The 14,139-nt window shown below is 40.6% G+C and overlaps 1 protein-coding gene across 7 annotated transcripts in view; it reads left to right on the top strand.

Moving 5' to 3' along the window:
* The window catches only part of LOC144010423 (kinesin-like protein KIF13B), a 40,055-nt gene that overhangs the window by 11,930 nt on the left and 13,986 nt on the right, over positions 1 to 14,139 (top strand). For 2 of the 7 annotated variants that reach the window (XM_077510745.1, XM_077510744.1), the window contains exons 19-42: positions 487 to 718; positions 813 to 975; positions 1,082 to 1,228; positions 2,057 to 2,206; positions 2,292 to 2,405; positions 2,495 to 2,668; positions 2,789 to 2,946; positions 3,633 to 3,765; positions 3,894 to 4,034; positions 4,200 to 4,229; positions 4,347 to 4,446; positions 5,111 to 5,237; positions 5,317 to 5,372; positions 5,456 to 5,574; positions 5,697 to 5,873; positions 6,918 to 7,010; positions 7,647 to 7,799; positions 7,868 to 7,945; positions 8,070 to 8,126; positions 8,448 to 8,544; positions 8,616 to 8,725; positions 10,320 to 10,382; positions 11,568 to 11,630; positions 12,654 to 13,692. In XM_077510745.1, coding sequence (XP_077366871.1) covers positions 487 to 718; positions 813 to 975; positions 1,082 to 1,228; positions 2,057 to 2,206; positions 2,292 to 2,405; positions 2,495 to 2,668; positions 2,789 to 2,946; positions 3,633 to 3,765; positions 3,894 to 4,034; positions 4,200 to 4,229; positions 4,347 to 4,446; positions 5,111 to 5,237; positions 5,317 to 5,372; positions 5,456 to 5,574; positions 5,697 to 5,873; positions 6,918 to 7,010; positions 7,647 to 7,799; positions 7,868 to 7,945; positions 8,070 to 8,126; positions 8,448 to 8,544; positions 8,616 to 8,725; positions 10,320 to 10,382; positions 11,568 to 11,630; positions 12,654 to 13,692 — 3,774 coding nt within the window. The remainder of the gene's footprint in view (positions 1 to 486; positions 719 to 812; positions 976 to 1,081; positions 1,229 to 2,056; positions 2,207 to 2,291; positions 2,406 to 2,494; positions 2,669 to 2,788; positions 2,947 to 3,632; positions 3,766 to 3,893; positions 4,035 to 4,199; positions 4,230 to 4,346; positions 4,447 to 5,110; positions 5,238 to 5,316; positions 5,373 to 5,455; positions 5,575 to 5,696; positions 5,874 to 6,917; positions 7,011 to 7,646; positions 7,800 to 7,867; positions 7,946 to 8,069; positions 8,127 to 8,447; positions 8,545 to 8,615; positions 8,726 to 10,319; positions 10,383 to 11,567; positions 11,631 to 12,653; positions 13,693 to 14,139) is intronic. The other 5 variants (XM_077510746.1, XM_077510747.1, XM_077510749.1 and 2 more) reach the window with 5 other exon arrangements.

Here is a 14,139-nt window from a genome sequence, read left to right as displayed (position 1 = left end):
TGTTTTTTTTGTTTTTTATGCTAGAGCATACGGAAGGCTTTGATGCAGCCTCTCAACTGCAAAGAACGGTTGCAGAAATGGTAGTTGTTACACAAACGGCCAGCAGGTGGCAGCAGAGCAAAGGAGATCAACCAGGGCCATCTAGAAAAAAAGCTCAATTACTTAGAATTTTAAATAGATTTGTGAAAACTGATGAAACTTAGCTCTCTTCTAATGCTAATTGCTGCAAAATGGAAACAGATAGAAACATGTTTTTTTTCCTGATGAAAGAAAAGACTTTAATCTTTCTTTTGATAGGTTCCATGCTTTTATAGCAATAGAACACTATTCTGTGGGCCTTGTAAAATCAGTCAAAATCCAGTAAAACAGCCAGGAGCGAACGGGATTGCTTCTGTGAAAATGGCTGGGAGTGAATGAGTTAATGTATGTGACTATTATGTCATAATATTACTAATAATCTCCTCAACTTTGGTTGCACCTCCTCAGACCCCTTGCAGTCAGTGTTACAGACCCTAGAGAGGCAGCATGAGGAAGAGAAACGCTGCGCCCTGGAGCGCCAGCGGCAAATGTACGAACAGGAGCTGCAGCAGCTTCGTCTGCGACTCAACCCCGAGAGATCTCCCAATCTCCTTGACTTGTCGGGATTACCAAATAGTGCTGCTGCCACCAGCACATCACCAGTCTCCCACAAACGTATGCGGCGCTGGAGTGAAGACAGGTGAGACCTGCTCAAATGGGGACCTTCTACAAACCTGTTGATTTCTTTATTATTATTTTTGGATAAAATCGACATACATTTTTTTGCCTTCAAGAGAGGCCATGATTACTCGAAGCCTTCGCCGTCTGAAGGAGCAGATCGTTCGCGCCAACCTTTTGGCTCAGGAGGCCTGCTTCATTGCAGAGGAACTCAACAAAAGGACGGAGTATCTGGTCACTTTGCAGATACCAGCCGCCAATCTGGATGCCAACAGGAAGGTACGATGATATCGTCTTATATTTTGGAAGAAAGTAGCCAGGTTATGTTTTGGTGTACATCATTTTCACATCATAGAGTAACATTGCTATTTATTTTTGTGAATAGCGTGACGTCGTGCTGAGCGAGCCAGCCATTCAGGTTCGCCGTAAAGGGAGAGGGAAGCAGATCTGGGCAATGGAGAAAATGGAGAACAGGCTGGTGGACATGCGGGATCTCTACCAAGAATGGAAAGACTTTGATGAAGACAACCCTGTGAGTCAGGAGAGTGAATCCTAGAGGTGTTGGACAAACTGTTTGAATGCTACAGGATTAGTTCTAGACACATTCCAATTAACTATTACTTAGTCCTTGTAAAGTGAAAATAATTTCTGGAGAACGGAAGTGGGCCAGTTCAATACATCACCGCCTTACTTGGTGTCGTCGGTGTGTAGGTCTCAACTGAGATACCCTGGGGAAAGTTTACCATTTAACTCATTTACTCCCAATAACGTATAAATACGTTTTTTATGTTCTAAGTGTCCCAAAGACGTATTTATACGTTTTTTTATATATATACATACAGAAGGCTTTGATGCAGCCTCTCAACTGCAAAGAACGGTTGCAGAAATGGTAGTTATTACACAAACGGCCAGCAGGTGGCAGCAGAGCAAAGGAGATCAACCAGTGTCATGTAGAAGAAAAGCTCAATTACTTATTTATTCATATATATATATATATATATATATATATATATATATATGCCACAATGACAACATTCTTGGTTGTCTGAGGTAAAAACACACATAGAACAATATGATACAATACAATAAGAACAAATTTGAGGTGGTTAACTATACATGTAATCTGTATTGTAAACTGTATGTATCTGTAAACTGTATTTTTAGATCATATACTACAAAAAAAAATCAGTCTAAAAAATGAACATACTTTTCAAAGTATCGATACTTTTGACAATAAACCTGAGTTGAGTTGAGAACCCAACTTCAAACATGTACTGTAAAATGCATTTAGAAACCAATCTCTGAATTCTTCCCATAGTCTTTTTGAGTAATGTAGATTGTTCTTCCATCTTTTATACAGGTGATGCGGTCTTATTTCAAACGGGCCGACCCATTTTTTGATGAGCAGGAGAATCACAGTCTGATTGGGGTGGCCAACGTGTTCCTGGCATGTCTGTTCTATGATGTGAAACTACAGTATGCAGTACCCATCATCAACCAGAAGGGAGAGGTAGGACAGTCCTGATTGGATTTTTGCCAAAGTCTTATTTTCCAGCCAGACATATTCAAATCTCTATCTTGTGTTTGTGTTTCAGGTGGCGGGCCGGCTTCATGTGGAGGTATGGCGAGGAACAGAAAGCTCAGAGGACGAAGGTTCACAGCTAACGAACACAGATGGAGATGCACAGGAGCGTAAACTGAACTGTGTGGTGAGAACTTGAGTACTGTGTCTTAATGCGTTTTGTTTTCAATGACCAAATGAGTAAGCAGCTTATATGCTGTCCTGTTGCCACCTCAGGTGAAAATCCTCCAGGCTACCGGTCTTCCTCGTCACCTGTCTAACTTCGTCTTCTGCCAGTATCACTTTTGTGGACAGGCAGAGCCTATATTCATTCCTCCAGAAATGGCGCGGGCCCCCTCGCCATCTGCTTCCAAAGACCCTCAGTGTACAGTTGTTTTTGACAGCTCCAAGGTATCACTTCATGACAATGAAGAGAAGAGTAAATCATGATTGTAGTTTATTAATTATGAAATTGTTGATTGGAACTGTCCATATTGTGTGTGTGTGTGTTTTTTTTTTTTTTTTCCCCAGGCATTATCAGTGCCAGTGTCAGAGGACTTTTTGGAGTATTTGTCTGAGGGTGCGGTGGCTATCGAAGTGTATGGTCACAAACAGGACAACCATCGGAGGAACCTGGCGCTGTGGGACCTCGGCGTAATTCAAGCCAAAACCCGCTCGCTCAGAGAGAGGTTTATAATCATATTTATTAAGAAATCACTTTGCGTCCAGAATTCAGGAAAGATCATTAACTCATTCAACCCCCCCAAAAAACGTTTATTACTTTGTCCTTCACTATCAAAAACGTGTTTACACGTATTTTATGTTTTGTCTTGTTTTTATTATGCAAAAGCATACAGAAGGCTTTGATGCAGCTAACTGACTAACTGAGGTTGTTTAAAGTAATGGTAGTTATTAGAAAAAAACGGCCAGCAGGTGGCAGCAAAGTATAAGAGAGTAGCCAGGGCCATGTTGCAACAAGCTCTTTTCCCCAGTGTTTTCAACAGGTTTGTGAATAATGATGAAACTTAGCTATATTCTAATGCTCATTGCTGCAAAACGAAAACAGATACAAATGTAATTTTTTTTCCAGATGGAAGAAGAGACTCTTATCTTTCTTTTGGTGTGTTCCATGTTTTATAGCAATATAACACAATATTCTGTGGGCCTTGCAAAATCCAGTAAAACAGCTTGGGATCGAAGGGGGTTGCTTCAGTCAAAATGGCGGGGAGTGAATGAGTTAAGAATAAGTCCAGGCTGTCCCCTGCCTCTTGCCCTCGTGCCAACCTGACTAGAATAAGCAGTAAAAAAAAACGGCTGGATTGATGATTATCCTTGTTTGAAGCGTTGCAAATTCTTTGTTTCTGAATCTTTCGAGGTGGAGCGAGGTGACTCGGCGGGTGGAGCTGTGGGTGCATCTAATGGAGCTAAATGACGCAGGGCAGTTCACACCCGTGGAAATTCTTCCTGCTAAGGACGTACGCACGGGGGGAATCTTTCAGCTCAAACAGGTGTGTTTTGTTTGAATATGTTCGCCTGCAATGATTCGCCGTTAAATTGGTCTGGAAAAAAAATGATGTCAGGCATGTTTGTAATGCTCATTATCCATAAACTACTCTTGCGAAATCTTGCCGTTCAGGGTCAGTCTCGTCGAGTGCAGGTGGAGTTGCGCTCCGTGCCCGACTCTGGCACAATGCCGCTGATCTCCATCTCTATCCTCTCTGTGTCCATTGGAGACGTCAAGGTCCAAAATACAACAAAAGGCAGGGACTCGCTGCTGGTAAGGGGAGATGATAATATTAATAGTACAGTATTTGCATTATTTTTGGGGAGGTGGGGCAACTGCACTGATCTCTCGTAATATGCCAAGATCTGCCCTTCCATCTGCATTTTCCACGTTTTATTATTTATATCAAACTGTTGATCTTAAAATATCTATTTTTAGGTTCGGGATGAAGAAATGGACAGCTACCAAGTAAGGTTTGCTCTTACATATCATAACATATCAGCTAATGTATTTGGCCAACGTCAGAAAGCGTTTTTCTTGGTGAGCAGTACACCAAAAGCTTATTTTGGGTGTGCTTGTGTGAAGGAAATGGATTTGGAGAGAATGAGGGAGCAGTGGCTGGCCACGCTTACTCAGCGACAGGAGTACCTGGACCAGCAGTTGCAGAAAATTGTGTCCAAACCAGGTACAGATGAATTAAAACACACATACACATATTAAGAAAACATATTCCTATTTACTGCCAGTAAGCAGGACATCAACTTTTTTCAAAAGCAAATTTTCCATTAACTTTAAGAGGTCCTGCTGACCTTATGAACTTGCCGCACCTTCTGTTTTTATTTGAAATTAAAACAACAAACAACAAATTCAATATTTCAGATATTTTGAAATTTTGGGAAAAAAATATTTACTGTAGAAAACAATAGGGAGCTGTTTACTTGTTTCTTTTTTATTTAAATTTTAAGATTTTAAAATTTTAAAACATCGATTGACTACTACTACTACTACTACTAATAATAATAATAATAATAAAAAAAAATTTTTTACACCAATATTTGCACTTTTAGTAAAAATGAATACCTGCTCCAAGTATCGGTTATCGACTTCCTTACGAATCAGTACTGATATCGGCCCTGAAAAATAAAAACATATCAGTCTACGTCTAATAATAAAGACACAATTATTCTTGAAACGTCACTTAACACATCCATCACTACCATATGAATAATACAGGAGCATCTAAGAGATCAATAATGGTGGGCTTTGATTTAAGCACAGAAAAAAAAAGGATTCCCGCCTTCATTTCCAAACAGTGACGTCACCTCTTTCACCTGTGTATGCGCATACAGATAAGTCGGAGGACGATTTGGAGCGGGAGTCGCAGCTGCTTGAGTGCCGCCTGACACTCACGGAAGAACGCAATGCCGTTTTGGTGCCGTCAGCTGGCAGTGGCATTCCTGGAGCACCGGTCGAAAGGTGCGTGTTTGTTCCCAGGCCCACTGTGTTAGCTTGCGGTTTATTCAGTTCAACCAAACAATGCTGCTTTTTCCCTTAGAGTTCCTGTACCCGGGATGGAGACACACATTCCTGTCCTGTTTTTGGATCTGAGCGGTATTTTGCCTGTAATTCTTTTAACAACACATTTGAGGGGGGTCAAGGGCAAGAGCTCACTTCTGTAATGTTCTGCGGTGTAGCTGATGATTTCCAGTCGAACCTCTCAGCCCCTCTCGCCGGGGGCGTGGATGCATATCTTGCTGGGGAATATGAAGACGACTTCTTTGACCTTCACATTGTCAAGCACTCCGATTCAGAAGTAAGGTGACATGCACCAGTTCTGTTCTGCAAAACTAAACTTTGCTTTTCTCCAATCTGGTGAAAGAGTAATTAAATACATACAGGATGACATTTAATTACATTTTCTCTTTTGTGGTATAGATAAAAGTGGAGGCATCGTGGGACTCAACAGTACATGAGTGCCCTGAGCTCAGCCGAGTGGCATCTGGTGAACAGAGGGTCTACCTGACCGTCCGTGTCGTGGTTGAGTTGAGCCACCCCGCCCACATGCAGCTGGTCCTGAGGAAACGCATCTGTGTTAATGTCGCTGGGAAAAAGGTGAGCTTTGTTCTTTTGTTCCTGTCAGTAGATTTACATATTCCTACTGTATCTAACTTAGGGAGTTATGTCAGTTTTAGAAAGAAAACAAAAAGAGAGACAAAAGGTCAATGATGAAATTGCCAAAAATGTCAGAGAATTAAAAAAAAAAAAAAAATGCAGAAAATAAAATCTTTAAAAAACTAAAACTAACCATAAAATTTGCAAAAACAAAAGAGAGGCAGAAAACCACCATAAAATATCTTTGGAATTGCCAAAAAAGTTGGAAAAATCTATTTAAAAAAAAAAAAAAAAATAGCCATAAAACGTCCAAAAAAAGGAAGAGAGGCAGAAAATTACCACAATATGTCCATAAAATTTCCAGAAATGTCAGAAAAGTCTAAAAATGTATGAAAAATAAAGTGTGATCATTTAAAAATTTATATAAATTAATCCAAAAACGAATCTCAAAGCATTGCATATTTTTGTTATGGCGCAACTCTTAATTAGTTCTTGTTCAATAACACACTGCTTCGATCATCACAATGTTCAAATGTTTTGTGGATCCAGACAGTTTTTTTGTTGTTGTTATTTATTTGGCTTAAAATGGTTCTTTTGACAAGAAAGGTTACTATCTCTCAAGGTAGTTAGTTGAAAATGTGTGTCAAATTTACGAGAAAAGTGAAATGAATGACGAACACCATGTAAAAAAGCTAGCGTTTCACACAAGTAGTTGTGTACCTGTAAATCAATTACATACACTGGTCAACAAAATTTTAATTAATCCGAAATGCGAGTAAACTTTTCAAAATGATTTATTTTTGAAACTGTTTCCAAATTCCAAGTTGGAGTCAAAACACTAGGATTATGGATTGTTTTTTTTTGTTTTTGTTTTTTGTTTTTCCACATGTTTTAACATTTTGAGAGGAGGGTTTTGCTTGATTTTTTTCAATTAATAATTTAGAAATATTCAAAACAGGACCAGGTATACACAGGAGGTTGGTATCTATTAAGATGAAACAAAATGAGCTCTTTTATGAACTTGTACATGTGTTGGTGATGCAGGGTTTTGCCCAGAGCCTTCTGAAGAGGATGTCCCAGCGCAGCACCATCCCAGGATGTGGCGTCACCTTTGAAATTGTCTCAAATATACCAGGAGTAAGTGTAAAAAAACAAACAAAACCGAAACGTCAGTATTTTACCGGCTTACTGTGGTTTTTAAAAGTCAATAATTGGTAATACTGGATGTTACCGATAATGGGCTTGTCTTTTATTTTTTGAGGGGATGTTGAAACGGGGTGCCAGCGTGTATTAGTTAGCCCCAAGGACACATGAGTAGCCTACAGGTCTTTTCTCAAAATAGCCCACCAGTGATGGGACACTGACTTATTAAGAATTTTTGTTTTTGTTTTTACCTAACATGGTATTCTACATTTTCCTTAAAAATGAAATATTTAGTGGGGAACGGGGAAAACAATGTTCTTATGTGCCAAGTTTTTCAAAAAGGTCATTTCAGAGCTGTAATTTTCATTCCGGGACACTGCAATGTTTTTGCTAACGGTTATCATACTGTCAGAATTTAATATCGTCCCATGCCTATATAAGACCAGGATTATGCAACTGGTGTGGTTTTAGTGTAAATCGATGTGTTTGTATTGAAGCATTGATACCATATTTACTAATAATAGCTGATTATGTAATGTTTTAATTATACCACAAATATAACTGAAACTGGCAATAGCGCCCTTAAATATGGCTTTCTCTTTTCCTGATTCTTACCTTTTGCTTCCTCAGGATTTTCACGGACCAGAAGACCGAGAGATGCTGGCCCGATTGGCCGCCAGCACGGATGATGACCAGTCAGGCGACAGTGAGGCAGCTATCGAGAAATACCTGCGCAGTGTCCTGGCTGTGGAGAACATCCTCACTCTCGACAGACTGCGACAGGTTGTGGCAAACGACGAAAACGCGGCAGAGAAATGTGTCGCCTCCCTAACTTAACATTTGTTTTATAGGAGGTGACAGTGAGGGAGCAACTAGCAGTCAAAGGGAAAGCAACCAGGCGCTGCCTCAGCTCGCCAAATGTCAACCGGGTAAGTGAACAGCGGGCTTTACTACATCCCAGGGTAACATCTCTTAGTGGCCCTCATGTGGTTCTCCCCACACCTGCTCTCACTAACGTGCTACTACATGCTGCTTCTGCAATTCTCCACCCAGCTCTCAGCCAGCAATCTGGACGTATTCTCTTCAACTCATAAATTTGGTGACTTCAAGGTGAGAAGCAGAGTACTTCAGCTTCATCTTGTATTTTTTTGTTTTTATTAATACGCTTCAGCTTTGGGCTTTCTCTTATTTTAACCACAAGGTTAAAGAATCGTTGAACAAGGATGGTTTGTTATTGTTATATAATTCATTGATTGTTCCATACCTGACCTATTGCATTGAAGTGTGGGGGTATGCTCCCCCCAAAAAATAAATAAAGTGTGAAATATTTTAATGCTCTCATTGCTTTAAATTGTAAAAAAAAAAAAAAAATAGTTGTGCAAAAGTTGCTAAATGTTATGTTGTCATGTGTATTTGTGTTTGTTGGTGCAGGGTTGGGAGAGTCACCAGGACCTCTCCGCCGCTGCTCCTCCTCAGTCCAGGCGCACGATGCCCAGCTCCATATCGCACAACCTGCACCCTGACACAGGTGTGACTTAGCAAATTAGCCTTCCCTGATTGCTTCTTGTGATGCCAGAATTATCCCTCCTTGTTTCTTAGGCTCTGCTCTATCTTCTCTTCCTCCAGTGAAGGCTGTGCCGAACCTCCTCAAGTCGTTGCTTTCCGGTGGCAAAGAAGAAAGTGGAGACCAGATGACGGTCCATCAGCAGGTAGTCTCTCCAGTTCAGCTTGTAAGGGATTTCAAGTTTATCACCACGTTCTAGATTGAAAGGGGACCTCTTAAGGAAAATGAATATATTATATTATGAATATATAACATTAACTCGTTCACTCCCAGCCATTTTCACTGAATCAACCCCCTTCGCTCCCGGCTGTTTTACTGGATTTTGACTGATTTTGCAAAGCCCACAGAATATTGTGTTCTATTGCCATAAAAACATGGAAACTACCAAAAGAAAGATTAGTTTCTTCTTTCATCAGGAAAAAAAAAAGTATATTTCTGTCTATTTCCGTTTGGCCTCAATTAGCATTAGTTTTATCATTACTCACTAATGTGTTTAAAACTGTGAAGAAACAGCTTCTTTTCAACATGGCCCTAGTTGATCTCTTACATTCTGCTGCCATCTGCTGGCCGTTTTTGGAAGAACTACCATTGCTTCAACCGTTCTTTGCAGTTGAGAGGCTGCATCAAAGCCTTCTGTATGCTCTAGCATAAAAACAAAAACAAATCAAACATATAAATACGTCTTTGGGACACTTAAAACAAAACAAAAAAGAAAAAAAAGTATTTATATGTTTTTGAGAGCAAAGGAGTTAAAGTAGAACATTTTTAAAGTGGCCCCTCAATTCCTTTCACTTCTCTGTATGCGGCCCTCAAATAAAAATGATTGGACACCGCTGATTTACATAATACCAACCGTAGCGCTAAGCTTATCCGACCATGATTTAGCATTTTCTTCACAAACACACGATCATGTCAAACCAAAAAAAAAAAGTGAGCAGAGTTGTAGTATTGGTAAAGATTAGCATTTGCGAACAGCGTTGTTTGAAATAGCTTCTGATTACTGTCACATGCTCGGATGTTTGATGACCTTGTTAAACTGTACGCGGGGAGTGTTTATGTATGCACGCTTATTGATGTGCACTTCCACCTCGTCTTTAATGGGAGTTTACGTTTCTCTTCATACCACAAGTAGCCACTTGCTAAGCTCTAGTTACGCCCTTGAATGTTGCATGTGGGGGGAACCAGTGGCTCATTTGCATATAACAGGTCCACCCCTGAAACACCCTCGATGAAAGATGCTGTATAATTCTTGATCCTTTGTATTTTGACAAAAGCCCATTATAGATTATTTAAATTGTGAAAACATGACATTATGTGGCTCCTGTGAAATACACTGATGAATATGAGTCATGTCTAACTTTTGTCATTTAGAGCGAGCTATTTCAAAATGCTAAGTAGCACCACTTGAGTGCAAATGATTGATGGCTTGCATAATGTGTTTCCGAACGCGCTGTTTGCGATGAAAGCCGACATTGTTCCAAACAGCCCCCGCTGAGGCAGGAACACACTGTGTAAAAAAAAAAGGAGCGGTAATTAGGAGCAGGTGAACCTTGTCATGCTCGTGCTATCGAAGCTCTTCACTGCGGTACAAACACGACGGCACTCCAGTTGTCTGATGAGCACCTTCAGCAACAGTCTGCGGCCCACGGAGGGAAGCTAATCAAGGAAATCGCTTTTGTCAAATCTCCACGTCATGAGAATGTATTTCAAGGTGGCGTCTTGCATCTGTCGACTTTCAGGCTGGCTGTCCTGAGCCCCCGCAGGACAGGATAGATGTGTTTGACCTGCTCTCGACTGGCCATGTAGGTTGCGCTTTTTAGTTCTCATCTGCTGTGCATGGAGAATGAAGCACATCGCTCAGAACGCCACGTCAGCCATGCATGCGTTTAATTCGTCAGCTTTGTGTGCTGCCTCGGAGTCGAACTCTTTTACTGCCACACATTATCAAAAACAAAAGAAACCCACAGTGCCAGCCGATTTCGAGCATTTAACTCATCTTTCAAGGCAAACAGAATATTGTGTGCTTTTACGACATATACAGGGTGCGTACCACACGAAAGATCGCATTCCATTCTTTCATTTAAAAAAAAAGAAGTATGTTTCTACCTTATTCCGTTCTCTAGTAATCACCATTTGAAAATAGGTAATTTGACTGACATTGAGCGAAAATTGAAAAGGAGAAAACAAGCTTGTGAAGATACATTTTCTCCACAACAGTGACACTAATATTTTTTGTTTAGTGACATCCTTGAAAACGTTCGATTTCATCAGATTCCTTCATGTTTCATTGTAATTCCATACAAAAGAAAAACAATGCTCCCATCTGCTGGCCATTGTTAATGGGAGTTTTTGATTCCACAACTCAATGACCAGGCAGCACTGCACTTTGATGTTGTACTGCCCACTGATTTAAAAAACAAAAACAAAAAAAACAACGTAGTTGATGTTATTAAACATTTTTGGCGGTCAAAGAGTTAAATACAATATTTCATCAGCTAAAAGCTCACGTCGAGTGGCAGTACAAGAGAACTGAATCGGGATAAACGATTATGGATGCAATTATAATTGCACCGCAATTACCCTGATTGTTTTACGGTGATTGTCTGTTTGAGGGATCTGATAAACAAATATTTGTCTGCTAATCACTCCGCAAAAATACAAGTTGTTTCTCTTTGTGAAACATGAATATACAGACCTCATTACATGGATGAGAAGTGCAGGCCCAACATAATGAAACAGATGGCCTGGTTTGCTATCCCACTTTCATTTTCTTTCAGGCTGTGATTTTGCTATCTGTCTGACGGATCACACGTGAACGTTTCCCCATAGGCTCTATTTCAGTTTTACTGGCTCACTGATGCCCGAGTTGTATGATTTCTTCACAGCGGTGAATTGCACGCGCATGCTGCTTTGTAAGACGCCTAGAAAAATGTGATAGTCTACCAAAGAGATCCGAGTCGAGCGTTTAAACTGCTCTTCTGTTGCAGAATGTTCCTCGTATCATGGTGCAGTCAGCCACTGTTGAAGAGGGGATGAACACACGCCAGCAAGTAAGTTGGACTGTCAAGATGTTCTCAAGTAGGTCTCGAGGAGTTCGACCCTTTGGGAATATTCACTCATATATTGTATTGATGGCTACATCAGGACTTTTATTTTGGTACACCGTGCTAAGATCTTTGTTCATGTGACGTTCACAAGCTGAGCTGTTATTGGTCGTTACCTGAGCCTTGAACAACTGTGATGTCATCTTCAGTCAACAAGTCACAAAATGGCCACCCCTTGAGAAGGATAAAAATGAGTGGATTTTGCTGCATTTTTTTTTCAAAATAAAAAAACGACCATGTATAGTAAGGCATTTTTTTTTTTCAAAATAAAAAAAACGACCATGCATAGTATGGTATTTTTTTTTTCAAAATAAAAAAACGACAATGCATAGTAAGGTTTTTTTTTTTTTTTTTTTTTTTTTTCAAACGACCATGTATAGTAAGGTACTTTTGAAAAAATAAAAAAACGACCATGTATAGTAAGGCCTTTTTTTTTTTTTTTTTAAAGGCCTAACGCTTCATGGTCTTTTTCTTTTTTTTTTTTTTTTTTTTAAATTTATTTAAAAAAAAATGCCTTACTATACATGGTCATTTTTTTTATTTATTTATTTTATTTTTTTAAAGGCCTAACTATACTATACTATAATATTGATTCAGTGACAAAATCAGTACAAACTCTTGCAAATTGCATATTTTTCTTACCCAGTTGCATTTCTTTCATGTGTAGTCGTGATGGGAAAATGAAGCTTCATGAAGCACTTGCGATATTTCTTTTTCTCCTTTAAATGGAAATTGCTTACATTTCCACTGCATCTTTAAACAGAGTGCAATCTAGAGGAGTAAAAAAATAAAATAAAAGAGTGATTGATGAAGCTTCATTTCTTCATCACTGAATTATGTCGTTTTCTAAGCTCACGTATGTGTCACTGCAAGTTGGGAAACTCTGCTTTAATGCTTTGCAATTAAGTTACTTGAGATATTTTCCCAGACTTTCCACATCCCTAACACGTTGTCATGGTTGTACTTCAGTTTCCGACTGAGGAAATGATCCCGCCAGCCATCCACCAGGAGAGCCCCAGATCAGTGCCTCTCCCTCCACCAATCATCCCAGAGACGGAAGACTCCACCCAGAGCGAAGCGTCGAGCGGTTACATTTCGACCAGCATCTCCACGGCGACGCTTTCAGACGTCTACACGCTGAGCTGGGACCTTCCTCCGTCGTCGGGCCAAAGAGCCGATGAAGAAGAACAGAAAGCGATCCCGAGACTCCCTTTGCAATCCGACGTTGGTGCGGGATCTGAACCTCACGAGTCGTTCCGGGCAGCCGCCGAGAACAATGACAATCCGTCCGATTTAAATCGGAGTCACCGGGAACCAAATCCATCTCGAGCAGTACAGGGGTCCGATATTCCGACAACACATTTTGAACACGGCTCAATAGAATCAGAGCGATTGGACAGTGTGCGACAATTAACAGACTCAAAACCAAAGACTTCGGTCCTGGAAAGTGTTCAAATGAAAGAATCCACGAAAGCAATTCAAGAAGTGTCAGAGATGAAAGAACACTCCAAACAAGACCAGGCGAAAATGGAGTCTGCTCCCGTCTCAGCCCAAATCTCGTTGAAGGATTCTGATCCACTAGCTTGTTCCCAGGAACAATCCAGTGGTTCTGCCATCCCAACTTCCTCCACTGATGAAGTCCACCTGGAGGCAACACTTGAAGCCGATACGCAACGCTCCAAATCTCCGACAGCAGCAGTCAACCCTTTCAAGATCCAGAAAGTCCAGTCGTCAGACCTCAAGTCCTTCCAGCGTATACTTGGCGAGCCGGAGGCGGAGCCTCTTCAGGCCGACATTTCAAAATCAGACCCCGTTCTCGCTGAGCCCTTGGAGCTCATCTTAGACTGCGAGGAAGGAGAGGCAGCTGCTGCCGTCACTCTGCCCGACTGGATGAAAGAAGGGGAATTTGTCACTGTAGGGACGAATAAAAGGGGCACCGTGCGCTACGTGGGACCTACAGACTTCGCCGAGGGCACGTGGGTGGGTGTGGAACTTGAGGTGCCCGCAGGTGAGTGGAAAACCCTCAGAAAGTAATTCTGAGATGTAAAATGTGGAATCCCAAAATGCTGCTTGATTGAGTGAAGATGGTAAAATGGAGCTTTGGGAAGTTTCATGAAGCACTTGGGGTATTTTAGGGTTGGACAATTAACCGAAATGTTTGGTTTGGTTCATTGAACATCAAACATGCAATACAAATTCTAAAATAAAAGTGAAGGAAAGAACATAAAAGTCAAAAAAGGAAAATGATTATCAGCAAAGTCAGAATTCATATGTTCAAATATCGCTGTGGTGCGTTTACAAATTCACTACGTTGTGAAAGGACCCTGAATGCAACATGTAGCTTGTAGCTAGCACAGCACGAATCCGTGTGATTCTTTCGTCGCTAAGCGTCCTTTAACCTTTTGAATGACGTTAACTGTAAAACCAAACAGACGATAAGGAGAATTAAATACAG

The sequence above is a fragment of the Festucalex cinctus genome, chromosome 21 (genome assembly GCF_051991245.1).
Source record: "Festucalex cinctus isolate MCC-2025b chromosome 21, RoL_Fcin_1.0, whole genome shotgun sequence".
Lineage (NCBI taxonomy): Eukaryota > Metazoa > Chordata > Actinopteri > Syngnathiformes > Syngnathidae > Festucalex > Festucalex cinctus.
Note: the sequence above shows the minus strand (reverse complement) of the source record. Positions and strands in the feature narration are given on the sequence as shown.